The sequence below is a fragment of the Mucor mucedo genome (genome assembly GCF_025094135.1).
Source record: "Mucor mucedo strain NRRL 3635 chromosome Unknown EV154scaffold_29, whole genome shotgun sequence".
Lineage (NCBI taxonomy): Eukaryota > Fungi > Mucoromycota > Mucoromycetes > Mucorales > Mucoraceae > Mucor > Mucor mucedo.
In genome coordinates, this window is record NW_026252313.1 from 261,744 (window position 1) to 275,734 (window position 13,991).

Below are 13,991 nucleotides of genomic sequence, written 5' to 3' on the forward strand. Positions count from 1 at the left end.
ATTATTGAACATATCATATTGAATTGTTAATTTTAATTTTAAGACTTTTTCAAAACGCCTAAAATTGGCCAAAACACAAAGGATATACCTCGAGGAAAATCACAAATTTAACAAGTCAACCTTTTGAATACCCTTCCTGTAGATTTAATGAAAAGTGTTTCTGTATAACTATAGCCCAAATTTAATGTTCTTTACGCTGGTTTTGTTTTTAGAGCAGTTTTGTTATTAGAAAAATTATATTCCGCGCATAATTAAAAAAAAACAAGTTTTTGTTAGACAAAGCTTGTTTTTTACAAGTTAAATCTTTTTAAAAATTAGCCCAAAAGATGCACCTGCTTTTTCTACGCATTTTGGGTATAGGGTTGTCTAAGTAAAAGTTTAATATCCAGGGACCTTACTTTGACAGGGAAATTATAAAATGTCATTTCTGATCAAACCGTTTCAAGATAAGCGAGTCTGTTTCCTCTGTAGACGTCATAGATTTCGTAGAACAAATTGAATTAGATGGTATTACAGCTGGCGTTTGCGCGCACATTTTCCTCAAAAAACATGTTTTTCATTAAAACAATACAGTGGATCGTCAAAACAGCTTCAAGCCTGTAAATTACAGTGAGAGAAGCTTAGTGCACTATGAATATGTTTAACCAGTGATTATCATGGCGCGATCTTTTATATATTATACAGTGGTGCACGCTTAATGCACTGCATCGCGCATGTTGTTTGCGTAAGACGTGCACATAAATAGCTGTCTGATCAGACTGTAAATAACTGGCGCAGTGCCAGTGATTTAAGCATGTGAAAATAATTCTTACGGATTGGATGACTACAACGCTGTCCTACACAGTCATATACTAATTGAAAAAGAAGCGTCTGAGTGTTCTGAACATTCTGGTTGATTTTCTGGAGGTGTCTACGTCACGGATGACGAGTAATTGATGTTTAAATCGAGTAAAAAATAAGACATCCCTTAATGAAAAGTTCTGAAATTCAAAACATCTATTATGTTATGTAATATAGAAAAACATGCAGAAAGCCCGTTTTAATATAAAAACGGTGTTAAGGATTGCAAAAATGTTGATTGTGATTGGTTTTTATTAAATTTTCAAGAAGAACAAAATAAAACAATTCATTTAAGCGTCAATGCAAGCTCTCGCGGGAAGACACTTTAATTCAATGTACGTTATAATAAAAAAGATTGAGAATATATGGGACATGAATAGAGCGTTACATAATTTCTGTTAATGTGTATCAATTTTTATTATTTTGTTTTGCAACAACTATGAGCACCCTGGTTGTCACTGGCATTTTTGATACCCAAATCCTTCGAAAGTTTTGCGTTCTCCTCTTTGAGTATTTCTTCGTATTGATTGATTTGACTATCGGAAGCTATATAATAGATATACGAAGGATTATTCTGTCGATTTCGTCTCGTACTCTCCATACACCAAAGGAGTTCAATTTCAGATACTACGGCGGCGAAATGGCTCACCCTAATCACATCACAATTAAATTTTCATATTATCGAGTTAATTAATCATATACACTTACCAAACTTTTTTACCACGACTCTTCACGCTCTCTGCTGTACTAGCCATAAGAGCACTGTACAAAAAATGTTAGTAAGCAAATCATAGTTTACTCCTTTATCCTCATGTACTTACATCAATAAATTAAAGAAGATAACCACAGTAACGAGAGAAAATAATATAGACAGACACATAATAAAAAAGCTATCACCTGCATCACCATCATTGATTGGATCCCATACACCGTATACAAAGAACCATACTTGGTAAAATGCTTTGAACCAATTACTAAATCCATTATCCGCACTAACATCAACAAAGTTAACGGTCCCGCTTGGGTTCTCGCTACCATCCACTGTGTAATTGCCAGCATAATTTTCTTGAAAAAAATCGTCGAGTTGTAAACGCAACGCTATGATATATGACATGGTAAAGCCAAGAATCACAAGGACCATAATAGTAAATACCGCCCTAACCCTTATACAAAGCTGAATGATGATTTCGAGTGTGATACCCTGAAGAAAAGAATTATAAGTAAAGTTATAATTTTAAGATTTTTTTTTTTTAGTTACTTACAAAAAACGATATAACACGCAATCTTAGAATACCATGCGTCCACAGAATTAAATTACTGACACTGCAAATTTCATTCTAAATATGTGACAATTATTAACTTTTTCTATTTTCAACGATAAATCAGCAACTTACAAAATAGGATCCGCCATGTATCATTTGAATAAGCGTAACTACTGGGAAAACATATGCAAAAAAATCGATCCAGTTATATCCCGATGAGAAATAGCTGTGTAAACAACTTGTTTTGGCAAATTGGCGACCCTCTTGTATGACGAGCACCGAAAGAGACGCACACATAAAAAAAACCGAAGTAATCTGGCCAGGATGCTCTATTTTGAGTGGTGCTCCTTCATACCCATATAGTTCTGAGGCAAACAAAACGCTGGTGGCGTAAGAAGCATAATAAATGGCGTGTAAAGCATAAATACACCAGAATCTCCAGCGAGCGAACGTTTCCCATTTATACTGTACCATCACCTCACAAACTGTATCACCTTGCTTGAAGATATTATTGGAATCTTGATCTACAGCAACTTTGACAAATGCACTCTTTGTTTTGTAAGTAATAAGATTGTCAAGTTTATACTCCAGATTCTTGGGCCGATCTTCGGGAAGTTTAGTATATATGTTGAATTGAGGAAGGGGGACAACGCATACTTTGGAAGCACCTCTGGGATCCTTTCGTGCTTTTTTGAAAAATCTTCTCACATAATAAAGGAAAGCGTATTTTACGATTCTACATAATAGTAGGACTGCCTTTGTAAAACGACAATCTAGCTTTTTCCGAAGTCTAAACATAGAAAGATACCACCCGCTGTATTTTGTTAATTGTTCCATAGTTGCATGAGACTCTAAATTTCTTAGATTGGATATATATTCTTTTTTCTGTGACATTTTGACTTTGATGCTTTGTACTAATTCAGAATCTAGAACCCCAAGTTTTTTCTTGTCGATCGCCAAGAAAGAAAGCTTCTGGGAGCTGGTAAGCAGAAGGTCTTTTTAAAAAGAAACATTCGTTAAAAACATTCGATAAAGTGGTTATGTTCTTACCGGTGTTATCTTCCTCCTGAAGAAATAAAAGAGCGTCAGTAAGTGCAAAGAAACATCCAGGGCCCAGTTTTTTAGCATCCGATAGGATACGATTGAATAAAAATTTGTACAATTTGTGATCCAGTTCTTCGATGAGGACAGTTAACACATTTTCATTTCCGGCTATCATGTCCAAATTTTTCGGTGGTTGGACTATCAAATTCAAGTCAGAGTTTCGATAGGTTATTTCCGCTGAATCTGAAGCTAATGGGGGTTCTGGTACTGAGGAAGGGATTTCAGCTTTGACCCCCAAAAGGTTTTTTAAAGTCACTATGTTATCCCTTAATGATTCTTTGTCCTTGTGTGGGGTCTCCTTTTTAATCGTCCGGGCATAACTGAAGATACTTATGGGTATCTCTTTTTCTAAAATCGATTTGATAACTTGTCTACCATCTTTAAACGAAGCCAACATAGCGAGTGTCCTGCTCCCAGCAATAGTCGAAAAGAAGTTAGACTCAATGTCAATGTCTTTTACAGCTGATTCGATTAATTCTTTTGTTTTGCGGAGTATCATATGATAGTTATCCTGATTACAAGTGATTAGTTACTTTATATATATCTTTTGTGTTTTACAACTATCCTTACTTTCTGAAAATTCGTTTCGATTCCATCAGCGGTGAGATAATGAAGTGTCTGACATGCACTTTCTAGCTTATGATAATCAAAAGGCTTTCGACCGTTAACGTTTGTATGCAGAGAAAAATCATCCAGCGGCAGAAATAACTCCTCTGTGTGATAATGAGTCAACTGCTCACACTTTTTCGTTTCATTTTCCGTGATATTTACTATCATTCTCCCAGAAGCCATCCCACCAATAAATCGAATACTTTCAAATCTTTGAATTCTCCAGTTTTCACGAAAAGAGTATTTGATACCATAGTCCGGTCCCTTATACGCTCTTATGTAGAGTAGTTTATCTTCTTGTTCGGAGGCCACAGTTTCCATATTAGTGGCTGGAGTTATTAAATTATTGGACGGATTGACCAGACCAATAGCTGGACCAGATAATTCCCAAAGTTGCACGGTATATAGACCAAAACGAATCAGAAGCTGATTTCCATTAACATTTAAAATGCCACATTTCAAATTGTTAAAATCTCGTAAGTTGTTACAAAGCTCATACTCTGCTCCTAGATAAGGTTTTTGCAGTCCTTCGTCGTTAATCCAGTTAAAAACAATGTTGTTCACTTGATTTTCATTTTCATCAAGAAGCATAGGTTGGGGCGAGTCAATCAGGTTTGAAGGATTCTCGGTACTCCTTCTCACGTCATATCGATCAATATCTAATATAATTGAATTTGTTACATGTTCATCTCCCTGGACTGACGTATAGATTCCTTTAAGGCACTTTTCGTTATTTTCATTGGTTCCACGCACAACAAACGGCTGAATTATTTTTCCTGTTGGTGTATTTCCATGTCTACGTACATTACTTTCCGGATGTACCAAAGGCCGTTCTATTCTATAAATAGACTTCTCAGCCTCAACATACCATACTTCAAAAACCACACAATTGTCTTGCAATCCCGACATGGCAATATATCGACCGTCATAACAAAATCGGACATGCGTAAGCGTAAAAGATTCGGAAAAGCCTTTCTGAGATTTCAATTGGTAAACCAGCAATCCACTTTTGACATTATAAATTTTGACAGATTTAGTAAGTGCTACAAACGTGGCTGTATATTTGCAGTTTTTAGAAAATGCCACAATGCTTTGTTTTGGAGCAGGAAACGAGGTCAAGCGTACACCATCTTGAAGGGACCAGACACGAGCAATACCACCTCTGAAATGTGTTGTCAAAAGATTGTGTCGAGCATGTCGACTAATTTGAATGATAGCTTCCATATCTGAAGGTATGTTATTATTATCATAATCTACCCAAGTCACAGTTTCGATAAAGCTGGAGTCAATTGCAAACGCTTCTCGACAATACTCGACCGAATAAAACAATGATAAATCAAGCAAATAACTGACATATTTCTTGCTAGGAAAATCTTCGTACACCTCTACAGCCTTTGTGTTGATTATGGCAAGTGAGTTGAGTTCTTCATGAAAAAAAACAGCGCGACCATCACACTTTATCTTTACACTGCATAAAGTTATAATATTATTTTTCACCTTAAATACATAGCAGTATGGATTTTTTGGATCATGATAACCAGAATTATTTCGTGGGACTCTTTCATAAAATGATAGAACAATATATTCACCATTCGGAGATATCGATAAGAACTTGCAGTGAGGGCCTTTAACAACTTTTATAGTCTTGGTAATATCAAGGATAATACGGGTTTCTTCATTGTAGCCTGTTGCTATTTCTGTAAATTCACGCCTAGTGATAAAAAGATTGCCATTTTGCTTCGTTACATTGGCCACCCATTTTTTATCGCGAGATATGTCTAGCAAGATGACTTCGTGACGCATGTTATTGTTTAAGATATTCAAATTCCCAGTTTCCGTTTTAGGTAAACTTCTTTCATTGAGGGGTACCGTTTCTGAGATATCTTCAAGGATATCTGTTCTTCCCACTTCTATAATGGTATCCATTTTTTTATTAACTATCAAAAAGAGTAAAAAGGAAAGTTTTATTTTTTGACTAGCTTGTACAAAAAATGGGGTTATACAATAAATATAGTGGCACCTTCCCAAAAAGCTTATTTTATACACAAGATTTTAGCTCGGATGCCAGTTAATAATAAAGTATCATAGTGTATTAGTTACAGTGAGATCCATAATGGAAATAGATGTATAAAATTAATTTACAACGTAAATTCTTCGTTGGATAAAGTTATATTATAAAAGCTTTGCGTGGTATACTCTTGTGTAATACAAATTGGGCTTTTTTCTTATTCAAAATAAAAACAAATATTCTTGTCATAACCATATATTTTCATATATCAAACAAACGAAAACCTTTTCACATACAAAATTAAGGAGAGGGGAAAGGGGTATAGAATAACTTGAAATTATCCCATAATCGATAACCTGTAGTGCTTTATTTTCATTTTTAAGGAAAACATAACAATCTATTGTCAGCCACACAAAAACATTCTTTGAAAGGAACCACAAAAAGCTTAATTTAAAGTAACAGTCGACTTGGCTTAAAAAGGGAAAACAAAAAGATTACAAAAAATGTTTCCACTTGAGCAGTTGAATTAAAATTGAAGGTACTGCTTTCCTTAATAATCTCGAAGGTATACGACATGATGTTACCAAATACTAACCACGAACTGATTAATGTTTTTACGTTGATCATAAACTGTGTAACAATCTAGACATCAGGCTACACATACAATCGAATTTGAGTGTAGGGGGTTCGGCTGTCTTTTCTTCACATTATTTTTCGTTTTTAGATCTTTGACTTGAAGTGAACGATTATATTAGCTGAATTATCTTGAGAAGAGAGTAGTTGTTTTTTATCATTGAAAACGAAACACTGTTGAGTGACGGTATGTATATGCTTTTATGTGCAAGAGAAGAGAAGTGTTAAGGTCCACTTTTTTTTCCTTTCACAATTCGGTTATTTAAAAAAACAATACACCAAAATCAATAGATCTACAGTTACGAATCGTTGATAACAAACATCTTAACAATCTCCTGACAAACAGTAAACTACGTGTAGATTTATTGAGGGAACTTGTTTATTAGGTTAATTTATTGATACTCTGTAAAATGGGTATGCCCCGTATTCTATGCCAAGTCAGTCAATATATTATTCAAATTGTCAATTAGGAGTAGTTGAATACTTACAGCAGCATGGTCTTGTGCGTCTATAAAGACCGAATAATATGTAAATATTGGCAATTAAAACAAAAATAATTTAAGAGGCTTACCTTTTTCGCCTTTTAAGCCAGTGTTACACTGTTCGCATTTCAAGGTAAAATTAGCGATATCCGTAAACCTGTGAGACTATTGTCATAAAAAAATCAGATTTAGCAACATATCCCATTCACAAACTTGGTTTTACCTTTCTCAACCCATTAACGAGTTCTGAAGAAGATTTTAATATGTATTCGTCAGTAACAGAAAATCGTGTTTGATCAAAATCCATAGGACTGTCGCTGGTAGGAGCTAGTGCTAACGCATCATAATCTGTAAAAAAAAAAAAAAAAAATGTTAGTGTATTATCGTCGTATTTTCAAAAAAGAACTTACGAATACCACTGTATACTATCAGTACTCTCTCGTCGTATTTTCCTTCTCCTATTTTGACTTATTTAGCATGTATTCGCTAGATTCAAGCAAATACTTATTACCAAATTTATCCACACGACCAGTTTGAACATCTATACTATCTATTTCTATTGATTCAAAGTTTGATTGATGAGCTATTAGTTTACATAGCAAATACTGTTTTGGAATTCCTACCTATGCCAAAATGAGACGAAAGTATAGCTAATTCTGTTGTACTGATGTTAGAATGATTCAAACATTTCCTAGTACTAATACTTACCAATTGCACCTCCCCAAGCGTTTGGCTTTTGAATCCAATCCATGTATTTGTCTTATCATAGTATAATTATATCAATATCTGTGATTATTTTTTTGTTGCAAGAAATTCAGAACTACCTCTAGGTTGTCTATTATAAGAAAACAAGGGTTAAACGATTTTACTAAACTTAACAATACAGCTAATAAATTACCCTAAAGTTGCATCAGAATACGTGATGGGATCAGACTTAATTCCTTCGACAACAACTATATGGTGGTAAGAAAATCATTGTTATTTTGATTGTTTCAAGTATTGCAAGTACCTTGACGGAGATCTTTTGATATCGTAGTATCTCTTTTTAAAACGTAGCTGCAAATAACGGAATCAGCCTTTTGTTTACTTTTTCGGACATTTTTGCAAACCATTTTACCCTTTTTTTTTTAAAAAAAAAAAAGTCAATAAAATCAGGACAATTTATAGAAAAAGCGTGGCTTACCGATAGATCTAAACAAACACGAATTATCATCATCCATCACCTTTTTAATTGAAGTTAGTTCCTCTTCTAAATTGCCAGTATCAGTAAAACGTTACTCGGAGTGTCAAAAATCCAGTGGGAGTTTCCACAATGCCTTCTTTCACGGTTGTACTATTTTCCTTATGAACGGGCGCAACTACAGTGTCCAAGATTTTAATATTTAGAGTGTCGCCATCTCTAAGTCCAGCATCTTTCAATGAGATGGTGTTGTCAGATATTGGTTTGGGGGGATATCCTCCGGATACTAAATTATACAAAATTTAGTACTATGAACAAAACTGGTTCACCTTACTCACTTTCGACATCTTGGTTTGAAGCTAGACCAATAGATTTAGAAATACATTTTTTGAGTTCCAATACAGATTGCTCTAATGTTACATCAGAAATTGTCAACAATCCTTTAGCATGTCGGATACGTAGTCTCATTTTTGGGAAAGACAAAGAATTTAACTTTGCAGCGCCCAGAATAAAAAACTGGGGGACTGCTTTGCTTTTGATTTCAGGCAGAGGAAGGGCACACGCGTTTTATTATCACAAAACTTTATCTCTTGATAGTGATATCAACTAGAATGGATGGTATTGCATATTTTGGTTTAAGGGACAAGCACCCGGCAACAAACGAAACAGGATGCTTGATCTAGCTTTCATAGTCCGCTACAGACACTCATTGCTCAAAGAGAAGCTGGTTCTAAAATGAAGTGCTTTTTCCTTTAAAATTATGCATGATCACAATGTGCTATCTAGACTCACAAGCAGGTGCTGACGTCAATCTGTTTGTTTACAAAGTGATTTTTTTTTTTTTTTTTGGCGTTTTTTCTTTGCCCTTCTTTCATTTAAAATAAAATAGTACCAATATTAACCTCTCTTTGACTGACATGGCACCAACAAAAAGACAGGCCGAGACCTTAAAAGGATTTAACAGAAGAGAAAATGCGTCTCAAAGTATTTAATCTACTCAAGTTCTAACGACTCAATTCTCACATGTTTTTTTTTTCAAAAAAAATATATAGGACCTACGCGCTCAGAAAGAAGCAACAGACGTCACGGAGACTCGCCAAGTCCGGACGGTGAAAGAAGCCGAACATATGGCGACCATAACGTTTATAAGTACAGCTGAGAAGGTCATCATAACATTAACGATGAAAAAGAAAACAAGGTAATATGAAAATTATAACCCGCCTTTCATACATGCCGATACCAAACTATAAAAATAGGTGCCACGTGTAATATCGTAGATATCAAATGGGTCTTTATGAATAATCAAAGTAAAGATAACCTTTTATTAAGAGTTGAATGAGCTCGTATATATACTTTTACGAAGCCGTGTCTAAACTAATAGTAGATCCAATCGGGATTTACTATTCAATCGTTTATCCATTTGAATTGAATAAATGTTTATCCATGTATTCTTATTCGTTCATAACAATCTTTCCATGATTACGATCTCCAGTCTGTCTACTGAGATCTAATATTGGATTTCTATTGTTTCTATGATTCAATACATCTGCGATAAAACACCACGATTACAAAAGCTTCAACAAGTGGTCGCTACAAGAAATATGATCGAGGCCTGGCTTGACAAGCCCTTTTTAAATAAAACAATAATCGGCAAGAAACATACACACATATAGTACATCTTTTATTAATGCTTTTGAAAAATTTAGGATGCTTCGTACGTCTATGTATTGGTTTCGATTCCCAAAGGCAGGTATCCGTATACAGACTTTGTCAGATTACGGATGTTATACCTTGGCATAAGACATACAAGGTCACAGACAATACATGGAGTAATAAAGCTCTTAAAGTGAAGTCTGGTAAAGACGAAATGGAATTCACTATGGAAATCGTTTCAAACCAGAACGTAACCCAGGTAAACTGTAGCATTTGCATTATTAAATAGCGGTACTCACGTTTTGTGGACATTAACCAAGAATATTCCCGATACTTGACAACTTTGGAAAGTTGCAGAGTGGGTGTCCCATTCCTGCAACATATTCAACAAAAAGTGGCTGATTTATATCAAGCCAAAAATTATGTATTGAACAACAAGGTAGTCAACGAAACAATTGAAAAGAAGAGAGCATTAAAGGGCTCATACTTGAATGCGACAAAGGAAAAAGCACAGTTACTTGCACGTCGCGAGCATGCCAAAAGCCATAATGAGGTGGAAATGGTTATTAAGTTGACAAAGAAATTAGGAGAATTAGAGGGGAGAATAGCCAGTGCTAAAGGAAGCAATCAAACTGTTTTGGCAGGTATCAGTAGCAACAATAGGAAAAGAAACAGAGCCGAGGCTCATGAAGCGGAACTTCGTAACGCAAAAGCCAAAAGAAGACGATGGATGGAAAGTGTCAAAGGACATACAGAGATCAAAAGTGTAGCGTAAGTTAAGATGAAAATGTATAGAGAATTGATGAATTAAGGGATATATCTTTGTAGTGCTACGGAAGCATCTTTAAATCCAGAAGAAGAGGCATCGAGAAAGCGACTTGCCAAGCTTGTTAAATTACTTAGATACGGTTTGAATGACGGCCATGCTGCCTCATATCAAACCGACTATGAAAAGCTTGTAAGTAGAATTGCTATGGAGGTTCAAATTGAACTTTTAAGTGATTCAGAGAACTAAAAGAAATAGTTCAAAATTATACCTTATTGATGTCAGCACACATATAAATTAATAAAAAAACGTTAAAAGTTACATGGAAATACCTAGCCAGTCAATAGATTACTCAAATTAATTAGGCGCACTTAAATACTTCCAGCGGCATGATCTTATGTGTCTGAAAAAAAAACAGATTAATGTGTAAGTCTTTATACCTTTTTCGCCTTTGAGACTAGTGTTTCACTGTTCGCATTTTAAGTAAAATTAGCGGCATCTTTAAACCTGTCAGAAAGAATTGTTTGGACAAGTATGTTTAATTTTCGAAGAGCAGTTGTGAAATATTAAAAAGATTGTATGGTTTCATAGCAGCAGCTGATTTTCACCCTAATTAAAGTCATACTTTTGTCTCATTATGTTTGTTAGTGGGCCTATAGAATGTATTAGATTTATCAGCAAAATGGTAACAGTTTTATTACTTACCCTTGCAGTAGTGGCGGCTACCCGTATCCTTATATCTGATATAGTAGTAAATAATAGCCGGATTAGAGACGTAAAGCTCAATCCACATTGTAGAATTGATAGCCTTGGTCTTCATCATCACGTTCTCGCGGTTACGCGAAATGTAATGATGACGTATTTCCTTTCTTTTTTTTTTTTCTTTTTTTTTTCTTCTTTTTTTTTTTCTTTCTTTTTTTTGCCTTCATTTCGATTAAATATTATGGAAAACATTGACGATCTCATTCTCTCCTTGACTGATAAGGAATCAGCAAAGAGACAGGCTGAGGCCTTAAAACAATTAAGCCAAGATCACGCGTCTAAAAAATCCATAAAAAAATCCAGAAAGTAATGTCAAGTTAAGCATGCATGGCAATTGTGTCGAACTAAACTGGGTTTATATAGTTTGTCTGATTCTGAAGACGATGAAGGAGCGTACTCTGACGAAGATGATGTCGGAATTGACGAAGACGAGGACATGGAAGATATCGACGAATATGGTCCAGATTTATACAAGGACGACGACGATCGCAGAAGGTAATTATAATAAAAACTTCTTTTCAACAACCTCACGCTCATAATTACACTATATAAAAAGACTACAAGCCCTTCCTGAAGTTGAAAGAGAGAGAATTCTGGCTGAACGTTCAGAAGAAAGACAGAGAAATCTCGAACGTCTCGAAGTCAGAAAATTGTTGAAAGATGGCAGAAGAGAAGATGCAACTCGAAGTAATTAACCTACTCAAGTCAAATAATGACTTAATACTCATGTGTTTTACTTTGCAAAAAAAAAAAAAATAGGATCAACGCGATCAAAAGGAAGTGGAAAGTCCCATGCACTCTCGGAATTAACACGTCGACGAGAGGAAAAGATTCAAGTGAGAAGCAGTAGACATCGTAGGGACTCACCGAGTCCGGACAGAAAAAGACGTCGAAGATATGGCGACCAGAGTGATTACGAATACAGCGGGGAAGACTATGACAACTCTGACGAAGAAAAGGAGAAAAAGGTAATATAAAAATTGTAACCCACCTGTCATATATACCAATACCGAACTACAAAAATAGGCCAAAAAGAGGACACCACAACTAGAAGAAATTCAGCAAGTGGTAATCACGAGAAATATGATCGAGAAATGGATTTACACGCCATTTTTTGAAAATACAGTCATCGGTAAGAAACTTACACACACACACAGTACAACTTTTGTTCATGCTTTTCATGAAATAGGATGTTTCGTACGCCTATATATCGGCCCGGATCCCCAAAGGAAGGTACCCGTGTACAGACTCTGTCAAATTACGGATGTAATGCCTTGGCATAAGACATACAAGGTCACAGACAATGCATGGAGTAATAAAGCTCTTAAAGTGAAACATGGTAAAGCAGAAAAAGAGTTCCCAATGGATATTGTTTCGAATCAGAACGTGACGCAGGTAAACTATAAGATTTGTATTATTAAATGATGTTACTCACATTCTGGGGGAAATTAAGCAAGAATATTCCCGATACTTGACAACTTTGGAAAGCGACAGAGTGCGTGTTCCATCCATTGACCAAATTGAGCAAAAAGCTGCCGATTTGAAACAAGCGAAAGAATATGTTTTAAACGACAAGGAAGTTAACGAAATGATCGAAAAAAAGAAAGTAGTGAAGGGTTCATCTGTTAATGCGGCTATGGAAAAGGCACAATTACTTGCACGTCTCGAACATGCTAAGGGTCACAATGAGGTAGAAAAAGTTCTCAAGTTGACCAAGGAATTAAGAGAATTAGAGGAAAGAATAGCCAGTGCTGAAGGAAGCAACCAAAATGTCTGGGCAGATATCAATAGTAGAAACAGAGAAAGAGACAGAATTGAGGTTCACGAAGCCGAACTTCGCGTCACAGAAGCCAGAAGAAAGCAATTGATGGAAAATACCAAAGCACACACAGCCGCCCAGAAAGCAATTGCAAGTGCAGCGTAAGTTTTAATATGATAATGTTTAGAAAAGTGATAAATTAAGGGTTATATTTCTATAGTGCTACCGATTCATCTTTAGTTCCAGACGAGGCATCGGGAAAGCCACTTGCGAAGCTGGTAAAATTAAGCAAACACGCTTTAAATGTCGGTCAAGCCACCTCATACCAAACGGATTATGAGAAACTTGTGAGCAGAGTTGCCTTGGAGGTTCACGTTGAACTTTTAGATGACTCGGACGACTAAAATAAGTGCTATAAGAATATAATATAGCTATGTTTATGAATAAAAACCTCATAGTTACTTGCTTGAAAATACCTGTTAAAATATCAAAAGTATCTGTGTTTTAAGATAAAAAAGTAAAGCTTATATTTTTTTTAGCGCAATGCCTAAATTGCATCCTTAACAAAACAAGAACCTATAGGAAATTGCTGCTGGAAAATAGGATTATTGTGCATATTCTTATTTGCAATACCTTTTCACTCTGTTCCTTAATTAAAGCGCGTAAAGAAGTATAGTGTATGTATTGTTTGGTATAATGTAAGTTATATACAGCCCATAGTAGTATTTTTTCATGAAGTGAACCCTCTGGTGTTAAACGGGATACGAAGATATAATTGAGATTTAATTCGTTTTTTTTTTTTTACTATTGCTTCTGTTTGTGGGGTTAGTGCAGTAATCAGAAACACTGCAATTATGACGCGTTGAGAAGATCTCCAACTCTTTTTTTTTTTTTACAATCCCATACACTGTTAGCATTTTATATTGGGCGATG

At 35.3% G+C, this 13,991-nt stretch overlaps 4 protein-coding genes across 4 annotated transcripts; 2 read left to right on the top strand and 2 right to left on the bottom strand.

The window, feature by feature from the left end:
- Positions 1-1,258: 1,258 nt before the first annotated feature.
- On the bottom strand, positions 1,259-5,741 carry EV154DRAFT_561880 (uncharacterized protein; the record flags this gene model as incomplete). The annotated part of the gene is made up of 8 exons (XM_051605703.1): positions 1,259-1,490; positions 1,549-1,602; positions 1,662-1,938; positions 2,011-2,041; positions 2,103-2,177; positions 2,235-2,788; positions 3,153-3,717; positions 3,777-5,741. The coding sequence occupies 8 exons, from the start codon at positions 5,739-5,741 to the stop codon at positions 1,259-1,261; spliced, it is 3,753 nt and encodes a 1,250-aa protein (XP_051459379.1).
- Positions 5,742-6,441: 700 nt separating this feature from the next.
- Positions 6,442-8,614, bottom strand: EV154DRAFT_503478 (uncharacterized protein). Its single transcript, XM_051600934.1, has 15 exons — positions 8,457-8,614; positions 8,217-8,404; positions 8,122-8,161; positions 7,948-7,995; positions 7,837-7,891; positions 7,763-7,773; positions 7,647-7,697; positions 7,562-7,594; positions 7,450-7,494; positions 7,349-7,396; positions 7,162-7,286; positions 7,028-7,103; positions 6,945-6,964; positions 6,748-6,884; positions 6,442-6,643 (listed from the first exon to the last, which is right to left on the bottom strand). Exons 1-14 carry the CDS (start codon positions 8,584-8,586, stop codon positions 6,849-6,851), a joined length of 906 nt encoding a protein of 301 aa, XP_051459380.1. The 5' UTR covers positions 8,587-8,614; the 3' UTR covers positions 6,442-6,643; positions 6,748-6,848.
- Positions 8,615-9,805: 1,191 nt separating this feature from the next.
- EV154DRAFT_479876 (uncharacterized protein) lies at positions 9,806-10,786 on the top strand (the record flags this gene model as incomplete). Its single annotated transcript, XM_051598292.1, has 3 exons — positions 9,806-10,030; positions 10,061-10,542; positions 10,600-10,786. The coding sequence occupies 3 exons, from the start codon at positions 9,806-9,808 to the stop codon at positions 10,784-10,786; spliced, it is 894 nt and encodes a 297-aa protein (XP_051459381.1).
- Positions 10,787-11,440: 654 nt separating this feature from the next.
- EV154DRAFT_503488 (uncharacterized protein) lies at positions 11,441-13,575 on the top strand. The gene is made up of 8 exons (XM_051600935.1): positions 11,441-11,605; positions 11,663-11,794; positions 11,856-11,986; positions 12,059-12,267; positions 12,326-12,431; positions 12,489-12,694; positions 12,753-13,219; positions 13,279-13,575. Exons 1-8 carry the CDS (start codon positions 11,481-11,483, stop codon positions 13,460-13,462), a joined length of 1,560 nt encoding a protein of 519 aa, XP_051459382.1. The 5' UTR covers positions 11,441-11,480; the 3' UTR covers positions 13,463-13,575.
- The last annotated feature ends 416 nt before the right edge of the window (positions 13,576-13,991 follow it).